Below are 16,048 nucleotides of genomic sequence, written 5' to 3'. Positions count from 1 at the left end.
AGTTCAGCGATACAAAGCTCCTGTAGCTGTAGAATTGAAACCTAATTTATTTCATTTTTGAAGAGAGTATTTTCCAATTTATCTAAAAACATCATGACAAACAAAGGTGTGGCAAGGGACAACTGAATGCAGGTTTGGGTGGGTTTTTTTTTGTTTTTGTTTTTTTTAAACAGCTCAATGTTGTACACATAATATACAAATAATTCCTAAGCATTGCATGAAAACAGTGCTCCCACTTGGTTTTTAGTGACTGATATTAAAAATAGGCTAAGTAATAAATAAAAACTGAGTTTAAACGAGGTAAATTCAAAAATGGTTCAAGAACTGTTTATTTATGGTTTTCAGACATCTAAAAGAATGCATTTCAGACTGAAAGAATCATTAAACTCAGGCAGTATTTAGACAACCTAAAGAGGAACTCTGTACATATGAAACCTTATTTGCACTATGGCAACTGTTTGCAGCACATTGTGCTAAAATATGGAATAGGTAACACTTTCAGCCAGGTACTGAAAATAAATGTGTGAGAAACTAAGCAACAAGTTAAAATACAGTAATGTACAACTCAACAATTAAATGTTCAGCATGGGGAAAATAAAGCAGAGAACTGAATAATTTAAGGAGATGCAGATAGGTCCTCTTCATTCACAAATCTGTGCAATCTATACTCTTCAAAATACATTTCTGGTCACAGCTGGATATCTTCCACTTTCAACCTCACCTAAAACAAATACATATGCCAATGCAATTAGATGTCATTTCTAAAGAATCAGAAGATTCAGAACTTGTTAGAATTTATTTCTATTCACAGGCCCAACAATGAAAGTGGAAAAATACTATTTTAACTGGCCACTCTGATTATCTTTAGATTTTACAGACAATTACTTCAATTTCCTACTTTGTAATGAGAACTACATTAACACATACAATCAGGCACTGGGATTATAAATAAAAATAATGAAAAACTCTGCTTAATAGATAAAAATTCTACAAAAACAAGTATTGGCAAAAGTAAAATTCAACAAGCTGCCCTGAGAAGATTAATATCTCTAAATGAGAAATAAAAGCAATTGAATATAAAGCAGTACACACACATTACGAATGTAATAGAAGAGGTTGTGCAAGCAGCAGAAATTGAATTAGCTGCCACAATTTCGTGTTGCTGTAAAAGCACTTTTGCGCACTTACCCACGCAAATGAAGGAGAGTAAGGTGAATGTTATACCAGATGCCCCCTTAAATTACTGCAAGAAATAACTGGATGTGTACTACCTAAATGTGTAAAAGATTACTCACCCCGTTCTTTGAGATTATGTCCCTGTGGGCACCTTTGATCAGAGAATTTCAGCAGCAGTTCTTGTCTGGTCATGGATGCACTCTCTCCATCTCATGCTGTTGTCAGCACCTATCTAGTGCCGCGCAACCAGATCCCGACTCAGCTCCTTCTCCACCCGAGTCCACAGATTGAACTCCAAAGTAGAGGGGAGGAGGGTGGATAGTGCAGCACCCACAGGGACACCATCTCAAAGAACCTCAGTTACTGCACAGGGTAGGTAACCTTCTCTTCTTCTTCGAGGAGCACCCCTGTGGGTGCTCCACTTTGGGTGACTGTTGAGCAGTGGCCCTTGGTGGACAGAAGGGGCTTTGGAGTTGCACGAGTAATTGAGGATAGTACTGTAAGTCCTACCAATGCACCCGATCTTGAGCTCTGATCTATTGCACAGGTTGTGTAAACATGTGCACGGATGCCCAGGTGGCTACTTTACACATGTCCATGATCAGCATGTTGTTGAGAAAAGCTACTGAGGTTGATAATGACCTGATAGAGAGAGGTCAGATACCCAGTGAGCTTGATAGCATAGGTGGATCCACCCAGAAATCCATTTGGACAGCCTCTGCTTTAAAATGGCGGAACCTTTAGATCACACTGAAGTTGAAATAAGTCTTGGTGAATTTCTGAAGGTCTTGGTTCTCTCAAGGTAGAATGCTAATACGCATCTGATATCCAGAGTGTGTAATACTGAGTCCCGCTGCTCTCATGAGGTTTGGGGAAGAACGAGGGAAGATGGATTAGTTGGCTCCGGTGAAAAGAGGAGGGTACTTCAGGTAAAAAATTTAGGGTGAGGTCTTAGGGTGACCTTATCTTTGAAGAAGATGGTATAAGGTGGATGTGCCATGAGGGCTCTTAACTGTTCCACTTGTTGGGTGGACATGATAGCGAATAAGAATGTAACTTTCATCAACAGATCTGTTAGAGAGCATGTTGCTAATAGTCTGAATGGGGCTCCGGTAAGGCAGTAATACCAATTTTAAACCCCAAAGTGGGGTAGGTAGTCATATTTCAGGATAAATATTTCTGATGCCCCACAGAAATTGTTTGGTGGTAGGATGGACAAATACAGATATTAGGGATGTAAAATATTAAGCAATTAAATGGTTATCCAATAAGTATTAGCCTTACCATAAATATATTGCAGTTAATATTTAAAACACATTGGAAAAATAATTTTGTGACACTGTAATACTTAATGTGCACATTAAAAATGCTGCAGCAATACCAGCAAATATGTAGCAATTGTGTTGTGTAACCTCGTGACTAGAGCTTCGATCCACAGTTCTACAAACTGAAAGTATGGCAGAATGACATGGAGGAATGTCTGAGTATTTTGGACTTAATGAAGTAGCGGGTCATTGAAAAAGTGGGTTTACACATAAGTCTGTCTGTTTTTGTTGTTAGTAAAGACACTTGACAAAGATAATATATACGTGGGGTAGATTGTGAACTTGTTAATGATTAAACGGTTAACAGATATAATTTTAATAGTTTAAATGGGTAATTTTAAAAATGATATTTACATCCCTAATTGATATCCCATCTACCTTCGGTTGAAAAGCAGTAATAGCAACGAGGTGTACTTTAAGTGAACTAAGAGATAGGCTGGATTTTTTTAGTTCCAGCATGTATTCTAAAGTAATTGGTGAGGGAGCGGTAACAGGTTGGACTTGGTTGTTTTGGCAACAGATGGCAAATCTCTTCCATTGATGTTGAAAAGTATTCCACGTGGTTGTCTTCCTCCTGTTTACGAATATGCCTTTCACCTGTTCCTAGCAGGCTGGTTCAATGTGCTGGTGGCACGTAGAATCCATGCTCTCAGGTGAAGTCTCTCCAGATTTGGGTGGCAGACCTGTCCTGCATCCTGTGAGAGAAGATTTTGCAAGAGTGGAAGAGTGCACAGTGCGAGTACCAAGTTTGTCTGGCCCATGCAAGGCCTATCAAGAGGACTTTGGCCTTTTTGGTTCTTATTTTGTGTATTTCCCTCGATAGCAAGGGGACAGCTTGAAAGGTGTATAGGATAGGCATGGCCCATTTGAGGAGAAAGGCATCGTCCAAGGAACGGGGGCCCAAATCTGCTCTCGAGCAGAATTGCAAGCATGTGTGATTCTGGGAGGTTGTGAAGAGATCAATGGATGGGTGACCCAAGCATTCAAATATGTTCTGTAGCACACCGTGTTGTTTAGTTCCCATTCATGGTCCTGGGAGAATGCATCTGCTGTGGCATTTTGATGTGCTGGGAGATATGAGGCTGAGATGCTGACATTGTGCTGGATACACCAATTCCATAGTTTCTTGACTTCAGAGCATAGGAAGTGCGACCTTGCCCCTCCCTGCCAGTTTATATAAACATGCAGGCAATGCTGTCAGTCATTACCTGATAAATGACAGAAAATGCAAGCACACGTTGCAAACTGTTCAGCGTTCCAGATGATTTGTGTGTAACAGTGTCTCGATGGGAGACCACCTGTCCTGAATTGTGTGATGTTATGGATGGACCCCCCAAACTATCAAGGAGGTGTCAGTTGTGAGAATCATTGAAGGTGGAGTCTGTGTTAAAGGGACTCCCATTCACATGTTGTTGGGTTGTGTCCACCAGTGTAGCAAGTCTTTGACTTTGAACAACATTACAAACAGCATCTGTTTAGGCTGCGTTTCTGTGGTACGTGGTTCTTAGCCAGCCCTGAAAGCAGCATATGTGAAGACACACGTGTTGTACCACGAATGTGGTTGCTGCCATATGGCCTAGTAATTGAAGGTAAGCCCATGTCGATATCTGTGGGTTGTTCAATATGATGGAGATCAGATTGGCTATAGTGAGAAATCTGGTCAGTGGTAGGACACTTCGGCCTCTATAGCATCGAGGTGCACCGCAATGAAGTCTAGTTTCTGCACGGGTGTTAGTGTTGATTTCCAGGTGTTGATTTGTAGTCCCAGCTGCAAGAAGAGAGAGATTGTCGTCTGCATAGTGTCCATGGCATCTACCCAGGTGGATGCCTTTAACAGACAATCATCCAAATAGAGAAAAATTGTCACTCCTTGTTTGCGGAGGTGTGCCACCACTACCGGGAACACTGTGGAAAACACCCGAGGCGCTGCTGACAGGCCAAGTGGCAGAACTTTGTACTGATAATGTTCTGTCCCCAGAGTAAACCTGAGAAAGCTCCTGTGTATGGGATGTATGGTTACGTGAAAATAGTCATCTTGAATTTAGGGTCAAAAAACAGTTCCCCTGTTCCAGTGCTGGTATTACTGTTGCTAATATGACCATCCTGAACCATTGGATCCTTATGAATTTGTTTTCTGGGTCTAAGATAGGCCTCTATCCTCTATTCTTTTTCTGGGTTAAGTAGTAGTGGGAGTAAGAACCCTTCCCTTTGTGTTGTGATGGTACATGTTCCATGGCACCCAGTTGTAGGAAATGGTTTACTTCTTGCTATAGAAGGTGTTCATGACAGGGGTCTCTGAAGAGGGAAAGGGAGGGAGGGTGGGATGGACATGAATGGTATTGTATAGCCTGAATGGATTATCTCCAGAACCCATTTATCTATGGTGATGGATTGCCATACTAGGTAGGAAGGAGTCAACCGGTCTCCAAAAACAGTGGATGGTTAGTGATGGTGTCAGCACTGAAGAATGAGGAAGGTCTTTGGGTCCTCAACCAAACTCTCAAAATCACTGTTTTGAAGAGGGCTGGTGGGATGGTTGATGATCCTTTGGAGGCCTCTGTCTTTCAGTGTCATGGTGCCTCTGTTGTGAGCCTTAGAGGACAGACCTTGCGTGCAGAGTGGGATAATATTTACCCTGTTTTCTTTTTGTTGCAGGTGTGTATATAAGGGCAGCAGAGCGTCGCCCTTGAGTCTTACAGAGTGTGAAGTGATTCATCAGTTATTACCGCGAACAGCTTCTGACCATTGAATGGGGGGTCCTCGACGGTGGATTGTCCCTTCCTTGGGAAGCTAGACAGGTGAAGCTACAAAGTCCGGCACATAGCTACGGCAGTGGCTGTGGAGTGCACCACTATATCACCCACATCTAGAGAGATCTGCAAGGTGGTTCTGGATAGGAGTTGACCCTCTGAAATTATTGACTTAAATTGGTTTCTTTTATCCTTTTATTGAATTTATATGTCAATAAATTCACTGAGTTTGGAGTAATTTGTGTGGTCATATTTTGCCATTAGGGCAGCATAATTGGCAATTCAGAACTGAAGAGTGGCAGATGAATAGGCCTTGCGGCCAGAAAGATTCAAACCTTTCCACTCTGTTGTATCGAGTGGATCTCAGTTGTTGCCTGCCTCATTGGTTGGCAGCATCGATCACTAGTGAATTTGGTGCGGGGTAAGGAAATAAGTCTACTACTTTAGAGGGAACATAATACTTCTTATCTGCTCTCTTGTAGGTGGGCAGTATTGTAGCCGGAGTCTGCCATGTTTTTGGCCATCCATTTATGGGCAGCGCAATTTTAGATTAGGAGGATGTATGGAGAATGTCCAGTAGTTTGTGCTGGGACTCTGGGGACCTCCTCTAGAGGAATCTCTACCGTATCAGTGATTCTTCAAAGATTTCTTGAGCACATTTAAAATCATATACCGCTGGAGGTGGCAGTAGCATATGGCCTCGCCCAAGGACGAGAAAGAAATGTTGGATGTTGGTGTTGTAGCCTGTTCCTGGGTTTCCTCCTGTTCTTCAAATGCTCTCCTCAGTGGACTCTGAAAGTACAGCAACTGAGAGTGGTGAGGGAGCTCTAAGCCTCATTTTGTATGGGCTTGGAGTCTGAGGTTCTGTCTTCTGTATGCCCCCAAGTAGGGCAACTGAGTAGCGAATGATGTCAGCCCTGTGATAGGTTTTAGGCTGTACAGGTGGATCCAGTGCTGAAGTAGACTGAATGGGAGAGGAGTGCTGAGATGAGAAGGCAAACTCGTCCTCAGTATCTTCTTCCTCACTAGAGAATGGTGGGGCCAGTGGGTGAAGTGGGCTGACGTGGTGCTGTGCCACGTGGTGCCAGAGAAACCTCAGTGGAAAAAGGTGATTCAGGCATCAATGAGACATGAAGGTCTGCCTGATATAGAAAGAGGTGTGGTGCCGACAGTTTTGGTACGAAGGTAGTCAGTGCCAACAGTGCTGTTGTAGTCGCAATTGTTGGCGCTGACCTTGGAGCGCTCCGAGTTGTTGGGACAGGAGGTGGCGCCATAATTTGCGTTGAGGCAGCTCTGTCGGTGCTGTAGCGGAGGAGGTAGGTTTCTGTTTGCATCTCTGATCCAAACCTGTACACTTAGGGTCACTGGTTTTCATGGTATGTGTGGTACCAGACGATCCTGGTGCCTTGTAAATACTCAGCCACTGTGCGATTGGTACCAAGGAGTAGGCCAGAGTGAGCTTCTTTTTTGGTGGCTCCTTGAAAAAAGTTGAAGCGCTTTTCCTCTCTGCCTTTTTGGAAGAGTGAGCCTTCCACTGTGAAACAGGTGAAGTTGCCAGGGAAAATTGTCCAGGGGAGGTCTGCAGACCTGGATCAGATGCTGGGTGCAGAGACTTCTCCATTAACCATAGGTTGAAGAGTGGGTTTCTGTCCTTTCTGGTGTGAGCTTCATGTGTCTCCCCTAGGCACCGGACACACAGAGTGCCCGTCCGAAACCGGGATCGCCTCTTAGCCAGAAAGGCAGTGCTTGAAGCCCAGTAAACTGGGCATGGCTCGAGTTATAGTGGCTGAACCTTAACGGTGAACTCTAACTATGAACTCTAACTAAGCTAAGGGGTATTCAAACTTGGAGTAAAGGGGGAAAGGAAAAAAGAATAAATAAATGGGGAGAAAGGGATAAGTAAACCTAACTAGGGTACTAAAGACTACTCTAAACTCTAAGTTTAGCTATCAGTCTTAACACTGCTGGGAACTCCATGTCAGACCGAAGATGGTTGAGAAGGAACTGGGGTGGGAGTGGGAGGGTGTCTTGTCCTGCAGTGCTAAGTGCGAGACGTGGAGCATGCACGCGTGGCCCAGACAAGCACTGCTGCTGAAATTCTCCCATCAAAGGCATAAGGATGCACCAACACCTGAAGTGCAGCACCTTTGAAACACTACTTGAAGAACTGACATTTACTTAAGTGCTTGTTTCTTAAACTATGCTACATAAACGCTATTTTTATGATCATACTTCATTTGAATGTATTTCAATTCTCCATTTATGAAAACACACACACAGGAACATCTGGTCACATGTAGTTTGGTATTTTAATACAAGATAAGCTACACAAGGTGAGCCCCAAAATAACTCTGTCCTAGGCTCAGAATTCAGCCTGCTCAAGCACACTCCCTCAAGAAAACACTTAAGCAAATCAATATGGTTGAGACCATTTCCCAAAGGTCAGCAAATACTGGCTTTGTTGAATGAACAAGGGAAGTAAATTCCATAAATGAGGGCCCTTCAGAGAACACAGCTCCCAGCTGTTCAAATATAGTTTAGCACCTTGGTTAAACTCAGAATGATATAAAAGGAGAAAAAAAGTGTCCCCAAAATAGTTAGGGCCCTGACTCCTAGCATCGTCTCCTTCCCCCTAGATCCCACCAAAGGGCACAGGGCACAGTGTGATTTTCACTGCGCAGTTACTTCAGTTACCTGCTTTTGGCTTTAGTGGCTGGGCAAGCAATGTCACCAGGACAAATTGTCAAAACCCTTCTAATAGCCGAGCTAACTCAACTTCTCTAATTGCTACAGCCCTGCAAATACATGGATATCGCCTTTATATTTGCAGACCATTTCTGCAAATCGGATGTGGATACAAATTTTGTATCCTCACAAGGCTCTACTAATTGCTTTTTGGAGTAACAGTCCTAGTGAAGAGGATGCCTTCTGAAGTAAGTTCCCTTCCTCTGCCATATCTGTGGTGCAGAAAAGAGAAAGCAGCTCTCCTGCACCTCTGCATCCCTGAGTCGAGGGCAAAAAGCCTTTGCCACCCTCCTCCCAGCAGTAGTGTTATCTCTAGGTTGCTCTGTCAGAGAAACCACAGCAGAGATGCTGCTGTAATTTTCCTGTGGGAGACACTTCAAAATATCTCCTTGGCAGGGGTCCTGTGATGGTACAAATTAGTTTGCTTAACCGTTAAGTTATTGATCCATATTCTGACCTTTATCTCCATCTTCGTTTGTCATATAAACATACTGAATGGTATTCATGTTTTAAGTACTGCCACCCTTTTAATACACTGATTTTTTGCTAGTGGTGAAAGCTTACTACTATATTTTCATGGAATAAAGGGGAGGTAGAGAGGCTGAAGACCTTACCCAGGTGGCAGTACATTTTATAATATTTCAGAACCATGTTTACTATAGCTGGGCAATTAACTATAAAACTTCAACAAATGTTTAATTGAATAAAAATTTGAGTTTGCTTCAGCTGCATTCTTCCTTATGTTTGCTTTCTGCAAATATGCAGAAACGAGCCTACAGCCCAATAATTTTCCACAGAAACAATTCATCAAGTAATTTTGAATGGAGAACAAATATAAGAAAATTATAAACTGCTCACAGGCAACTGGTAAACAGAGAGGCTACATTCTTTGAATAAATTATTTGCTATGCTTTAATCAGTCAGCTCTAATATTTACCAGCCATAATTACACATATTTTACAGAATGTAAAATTATCCATTGTTCTCTGGAGAGAGGCTGGCAGTGACACATGGCTTCTGAGACTAGGTGGATGGGTGAATTATTTTGAAATCTAGAAGGGCACAGCTTCCCTGATCTCCACAAAATGAACAGTGTTCGGAGACTCCTAAAATAGCTGAACACATAACTGCTTGCTAAAGACTCATTTTTATCTTTCAAATTTGAATTTGTCAGCATTTCTTGGCATATTTACCAATATTTTAATGAATCTGTATATGTGTAAATGTCTAAAAAGCCTCAGAAGAGGATTTTAGAAAACTTGATTAAAATTTTTCAAACGTTTTTGGTACATCTCTCTTGATTCACACCCACATTCAAGTTGGAATTTAAACATGAATACGTTGGATTTGAAGTTGATCTCGTCTAGACTTGTCTCTCAAGACCTATATGTAAAGCTTTCACTTATTGTCCAACCTTATTTGGAGAGGCCAAAGACTATATAGGCATAATGAACTATGCATTTTCTCCAAATGGGCCGGGCTACTCCACTTGACTTCAGTCAGAAGCCTAGAGGCTGACGGGGATCGAGGACTGCCCAACATGGGTCTAGCCTCTGTCCCGAGTTTACTCCGGTGCCGTGGCGAAGAAGTCCTCTTCCTAGCCTTTCTGGCGTGCCCAGAGGAAGGGGAGCGGTGCCGACTAGTCAATGGCACCCAAGGGTCGCTGCTGCTGCCTCGCCGCTGCTGACTCGGAGTGGCATGCCAGAGCCGCAGTCAGCGCCAACTCCACTAAAATATCTTGGAGCCTAATGTCCCTTTCTCTCTTGGCCTGAGGCTTAAATGACTTGCAAATCTTGCAGCGATCGCTGAGATGGGTTTCCCCCAAACAGCATAAACAGTCCGCATGCAGATCACTCACTGGCATAGATCGCCTACAAGTGTTGCGCAACTTAATACCCGAGGCATGGGGCATGCCCCAGCCTGGGTGCTCTAGCTAAACTAAACTGACTACAGGTATCATACACTGAATGAACAAGCTGTTTTGGGGATAAGCTACAGCAAAGCTGGAGCAGAGAAGGTCCGAAGCACCTTCACTGGTGGCAAGAAGGAACTGAGGATGGAAGCAGTGCGCAGCACCCCTTATACCACGCCATGGATGCGCCACTCCAGGGGTCGCTAGGGCACCCCCCTACAGTTACTGCTACAGGAAAAACTTCCAGCACCAGTGCATGTGACGAGCACACACACCTATGTGGAATGCACATGAGCAATTACTTGAAGAATAGTAGCTTGTTAGCAAGAGATTATCAAGCAGCAAGTGGATTATCAAGAGCTGTCTACATTATAGCAGCCTTGTTCCCAGCTGCCTATGGGCAGCAGTGCTGCACAGAATCTCCACATCACTATGTGTTGCAGTTCCCCTCTAATACCTCTCTCTTGCCCCCCTAACTCAGCCCCTATATCAAGACTTCTGAAGGAGTCCTCTTAAAGCAGCCTGGGGCTGCCTTCCTTACTTTATGTGCTAGGGGAAATTTTTTGTTTTATCCCCTTTTATGCCACTCTGGTCCTTTAATCCATCTTAGAGGGGTCACAGCAGAGATGCAAATTTTACCCATAGACTTTAGCAGGTATCTTCAATACTTTGGTAAAGGGAAAACATGAAAATAATTCTTACCTTGACTGGAACAGTCTTCATTATCTGTGCTTGTCTGAAGATTTATGAGTAAATTAAGCATTAAAGAAAAATGCTTTTTTAATTCCTTAAGAACACAGAGTTATCTTACTTTACTTTTTATGTTACTTAAAATTTCAGTGATCAAAAATTAAAAGGATATTGTTTCTTTTCTTCTTTCCCTCCAGCACTGTCCCGTTTTTCCTTTTTTTCTGTTTTTTCTTTATCATGTCTAGACTCCTGTGCAAAATTTGTATAGGGAAAATAAAGTAAAATATGTTTGAGTGTACAAAGAAATTGGATTCACTTAACATCATTTGACTTGAAGTCACATTTTTCAGGAACATAACTACAATGTTAAGTGAGGAGTTAGTGTATTTATCATTGCCTCTTCCAATGATCAATTTAACAATATATTACATTATTGTAAACAATTTTTTCCTCAAAAACTCCAGTAAACTCCATATGTATAGTTGAAGACAGATCTACTGTACTCACAACCATTTTTAAAATGTCTGAGAAAGAAGACTATAATAAATGGGTGCTCTGGTGTCGTCTTAGATGGACACACAGACTTGCAGTTAAAAGAATATGTAGAGTCAGTCTGGTTCACACTCTAATGACTGAATATAGTCTTCAAATTTGAACACATTTCCTGACCAAGGGCCAAATGAGTTTTCCCATATAGATTTCTTGATCAAATATAAGCTAACTTTGGCAAAATCAATATTTAAGTAAGGCTCCATTTCAGAATTTTTTTCTGAAAGTAATTTTTTTTGGACTGAAAAAGGAACCTAAATTCGCAATACCAGCGAAATATAGAAAACACTGTTTTAAAATATCAGTACCCCAATCTAGGCTATAAACTCACACCATAGCATTCAAAAATAAGTATTATCTGGCACAGAAGGTTTCCTCCATCATTGCTGCTAACATGACAGGTGTTCCCTCATGACTTATCCAGTCAGAGTTGATTATTGAGTGTATTAAGTAAAGTTGTGGCTACCTGGCCAAAAATTCCAGATGTATTTTCCTCTGCCATTTGCAATTTCTGTGTCTAATACACAGGCCATACACCAGGGCATTCAAAAGTTGAAAAATAACTCCAAAGCATTACCTGGCACAAAATGTTTCAATTAAACGGTTTAGTAGTAATAGACAAACAAGAAAGTTTATTCATTTTACCTTTTTGCTACCAGAGGAACTTTTCTCCATCTTTTCAGTTTTGATTGAATCACCTTTTTCTTTGCCTGAAGATTTTGATTTGTTCTTCTCCTTTTCCTTCTCATTTGAACGAGGGGAATCAGATGGACTTTCACTTTTACTATGTTTTGAAGAACCAGCTGGAAAAAAAAAAGCATAACACAATTCACAATAATGACTGGACACTTCAAGCATAGAAAAATGAAATAAAACACATACTTGTTCCATTTTCCTCTTTACGCCTTTTGGTTGAGTCCTGTGGCACCTCTCGGTCACTATTTGAATGATCCTAAAGCCAAATAGCATTATGTAATGTTAGCAGATTAACAGATGCTGATTTCTAAAACAGAATCCTAAATAGAATACTGTACAAAGTATTCCATATTTTTCAAGTCTTTAAAGGCAGTTGCATGATTAAAGTTTGTTTAAAGTTTCTGAACTTAACTCCCTTGACATGGAAGATTAAAATGCAGTTTAGAATCTATTAATGTCAAGTATTGACCTTTTAAGAATTAATAGGGCAAATAAAGAATAAACCCTGCAGCAGGTCACTTCTGTCTATAAGGGCTATCAGACCAATTATAAGTATTATGGCTTAGAGTCAAAGAATGAGTCAAGCATGCACCAACTTTCTAAGTTATTTCATAAAAAGTCACAAACCCTTTTTCGATCTTTCCTATCCTTTTCATCTTTCTTCTCTCTCTCTCTGGATCTTTCCCTGGACTTGTCCAAATCTTTCTTGTCCACTTCTCTCTCCTTACTCTTGGACAGTGCGGGAGTAGTGTGGTTAATGTAGTGCTGTTAAATTAAGGCAATATTACTGAGGATTAATAATGTCTTCCTAAATGTAGAAACGAAAAAAAAATCCTACTGTTTACTGCACCAGATCTATCTCAAAGAATAAAAACTAAACATTATTACTTTCCAGTCAAGCGAAAGGTTAAAGGCACCTCTATTGTCCATCTGAAGGAAAAAAAACTAGCATAATACTCAAACACCTTTTTAAAAAAGTATCTTATACAAAACTGAAAATTTAAGATTCATTTTTATAAAGAATCAGCACTAGCTTGAATAGAAGATACACTTAAGGTAAATGTTGTTGTATTAAAAACAGATCAAGTTGTTTATCAGTAACACTTAATATAACCAATGCAAACCAGGTAGTAATACTGTTGATTCTGCCAGTGAAAATGCCTGGACTTACTACAGTACATCTAGCATATGGAAATCCTGACTTTCAGTACCACAGAGGTAATGTAGAACTAACTCCATTTGCCCAATTATGGATCACTGTCAAAATTGGCTTAAATGATACATCTTTTTTATATTAGCATCCCAACAGATATCCAGCGTATAGAAAAATAATTTACAAATGACACAGGGATGACTTAATGGGATCTGTTTTTTAAACATGTTATTACTTTTTGTTAAACAGTAATCTTAAACCACAAAGTGTTTAAGTCATACATTTTTGGAAGATACTCAGAACACTGACTGGGTTCTCCAACTGCAAAATTGTAAACAATCAAAGAAACATGAGTATGGACACAACTCAACTGGGCCACAAATCCTCAAACTGCTGGCTAGTGGAGAGAAGAATTCTTCAAGTTTGTTTTGCAAATTTTCCAGCATAGAATTAATTTAATTCTATTTTTAAGCAATTTCAATATTCTTTGTTCAGAGTATTAGCAACAGGTGTGATTGTTTTTAACATTTTTTGGAGAGGGACGTGGGAAGAAAAAACAAGCACCATCACGGAATGAGTAAAAACCCCAATAAATTTAATTAATTTCCTTTGCTTTATTTCCAGGTTTCAGCAAGTATAATTTTTAAACATACTTTATTCCCTGGTTTGTTCATATCCATGAAGTACAGAATGTTCAGCTCCATCCCTCCACTTCCTGCTCCAACAAGATGCCATAGCAGGCACTCTCTTGGGGATATGACAACTACCACAGATAAGCACTAGAGAGCACGGAGTCTGTTCTATAGTGGAAGTTTCAGATCTTTTATTCCAGACTCTTCCCACTCCCTCATCTTTAGCTGTCAGTTAAGATCTTCTTATAATTAATCACTCTACTCAACAGTATACAAAAAGAATATGGGAAACCTTAGTCCAGTGGTCCCCAACCTTTTTGGGCTGGCGGACACCACCCGAAGGACCACTGCGGCGGTGGACCACCTGCCAAAATGCCGCCGAATTTCGGCGGCGACGCCTCTCGATGACGTCGCTTGCGGTCGACAAACAACTTCATTGAGAGGCATCCCTGATGAAATTTGGGAGCGATGCCGCTCGATGATGTCACTTGTCAGTGACAAGCGTCATCATCGAGAGGCGTTCCCGCCAAAATGCTGCTGTGGCATTTCAGCAGGTGCTCTCCCGGAGGCCAGGACACGGGCGCATTAAGATGCCTCCATGGCACCATGGCACCCACGGGCACTGCGTTGGGGACCCTTGCCTTAGTCAATTGCTGGTTATTTAAGATGAGCTTTTCAAAAGCACCAAAAGGATTTAGGTACCCAATTCCCATTAACTTTCAATGACAGTTGAGTACTTCAGTCTTTGAAATTTGCACCCTTTATTTTTAGGGACGTGTCAGGGAAAGAAGAGGGTCTGACTTCCTTATTCTATAGGCAGAGTTCATACTCCAATGCTACTTTATGAGGGTTGTGATTTTACCAGCAGAACACATGCTGGTTCATTTAGTCAGAGAAAGAAGGAGCAACTGGAAGGGAGGTGGGAAGTGGAAAGTAGAGCTCAGAAGAAAAGCACTTCATGAACAGTAATGCCAGGAAAAACTGTGTTAATACAACACCTAACTCAGTGGGGTCCTGGTTCATAACTGGGACTCCTAAGTGCTACAATAATATAAATAAATAAAATGTGTTATAGCCCAATACATAAGGACATTTGCCAGCCAACACTAAAATTAACCTATTTTGAATTAAAACAATATAAGCAATTTGCAGATTATTTGACATATGGTTAATTCAGCCGTTTGTGTTAATCATATGCACCAAATCATTGGCATATAAAAATTATTTAATTCTACTTCTGAAATTAGTTTAGGAAAAACTGTCTTAGCTAATAAATTTTTTCCAATATAACACTCCCCATCCCCACACAAACCAGTTGTTAACAGATGTGAGTGGGAGAAAAATGCCTTGGATTTCTGAAATCAGAAAGGCAATGCTTTCAAAAGAAGTTAACAACCCCAAGTATTTAAAATGACATATGTTACACAGACGTGATAACTGTGTAAACAGGAAGACTATGAGAATTTGGGACATTAAGGGGTTGATGCTCCTGTCTCCCTTTCTAAATGTTCCTATGTATGCTGTACAGTTAGCACTGGAAACACTTAGAAAAACCCAGCAGATTAGCAACTAGCAGTCGCAGAATTACTGCTGCTGTTTGAAAATTATATAAAAAAGAATTCTTCTAAAGACTTATTTAAGCAATCTGAGCTAAAAGGTGCAGTAAGCAACAATTCTCTCATGCATTCTTAAACTTGTTTCCTTGTAAATGATAAAGAATAATGATAGCTGAAAATCGATAAATTAATTGGGAAATGTTCACAGTTGCTTAATTTGATATAACCAACATTTGTGCTAATAAATACCTATGTTATGATTATTGGAAAGCATTTTATTTATTAACACAAGATCTCAATAATCAGTTTTAACAGACATATCTACTCCCCGCCACACACACAGTAACATAGATCCACCAAAAAGGATAAGAAATTATTCTAGTAGATTACCAAGTTCAAACATTTCTATATGCTCATAACTGTAATATCTGAGTATTTCGGTAAATATGTTTAAATATGATAAATATGTTTTTCCCAAAATATCAGAATGTACTATACTTCAAATATCTTTTCAATGTATTTGTTTTAGAGGACAATTCTACAATATTTTAAATTTGAATTATATTTATGAAAAAAAGCAAGTATACCAATAGGATAACTTAGTTGTTAGCTACCCACCATCTCTGGAATCACACTGATGGTGGTATTAATGGAAATTTACCAAGACACAAATTAGTGGGGGGTACTCTAGAAGCATGAATACTGCCATAGTGTTGTTTTCTTTATGCAAAGTAAAGTTGCAAGAATAGCTATGAACTATGAAAAAAATGTGTCTGAGAAGGATCAAGGAGAGGTGAAAAATTAAGTGACCACCCTATAAAGTACTGCCAACATTAACAGACCAATGCTGATTGCACACTGTGC

The 16,048-nt window shown here is 40.5% G+C and overlaps 1 protein-coding gene across 2 annotated transcripts in view; it reads right to left on the bottom strand.

Annotated features, from left to right (window-relative positions):
- Nucleotides 1-301: 301 nt before the first annotated feature.
- Nucleotides 302-16,048, bottom strand: part of THOC2 (THO complex subunit 2) — a 102,583-nt gene continuing 86,836 nt past the window's right edge. For both annotated transcript variants that reach the window (XM_032789912.2, XM_032789913.2), the window contains 6 exons: nt 12,471-12,608; nt 12,030-12,099; nt 11,793-11,950; nt 10,771-10,847; nt 10,611-10,658; nt 302-721 (listed from right to left, as the gene is read on the bottom strand). In XM_032789912.2, coding sequence (XP_032645803.1) covers nt 10,631-10,658; nt 10,771-10,847; nt 11,793-11,950; nt 12,030-12,099; nt 12,471-12,608 — 471 coding nt within the window. In that variant the 3' untranslated portion in view covers nt 302-721; nt 10,611-10,630. The remainder of the gene's footprint in view (nt 722-10,610; nt 10,659-10,770; nt 10,848-11,792; nt 11,951-12,029; nt 12,100-12,470; nt 12,609-16,048) is intronic.

This window comes from Chelonoidis abingdonii, chromosome 8 (assembly GCF_003597395.2).
Source record: "Chelonoidis abingdonii isolate Lonesome George chromosome 8, CheloAbing_2.0, whole genome shotgun sequence".
Taxonomy (NCBI): Eukaryota; Metazoa; Chordata; order Testudines; family Testudinidae; genus Chelonoidis; species Chelonoidis abingdonii.
This window is presented reverse-complemented; position numbering and strand designations above follow the sequence as displayed.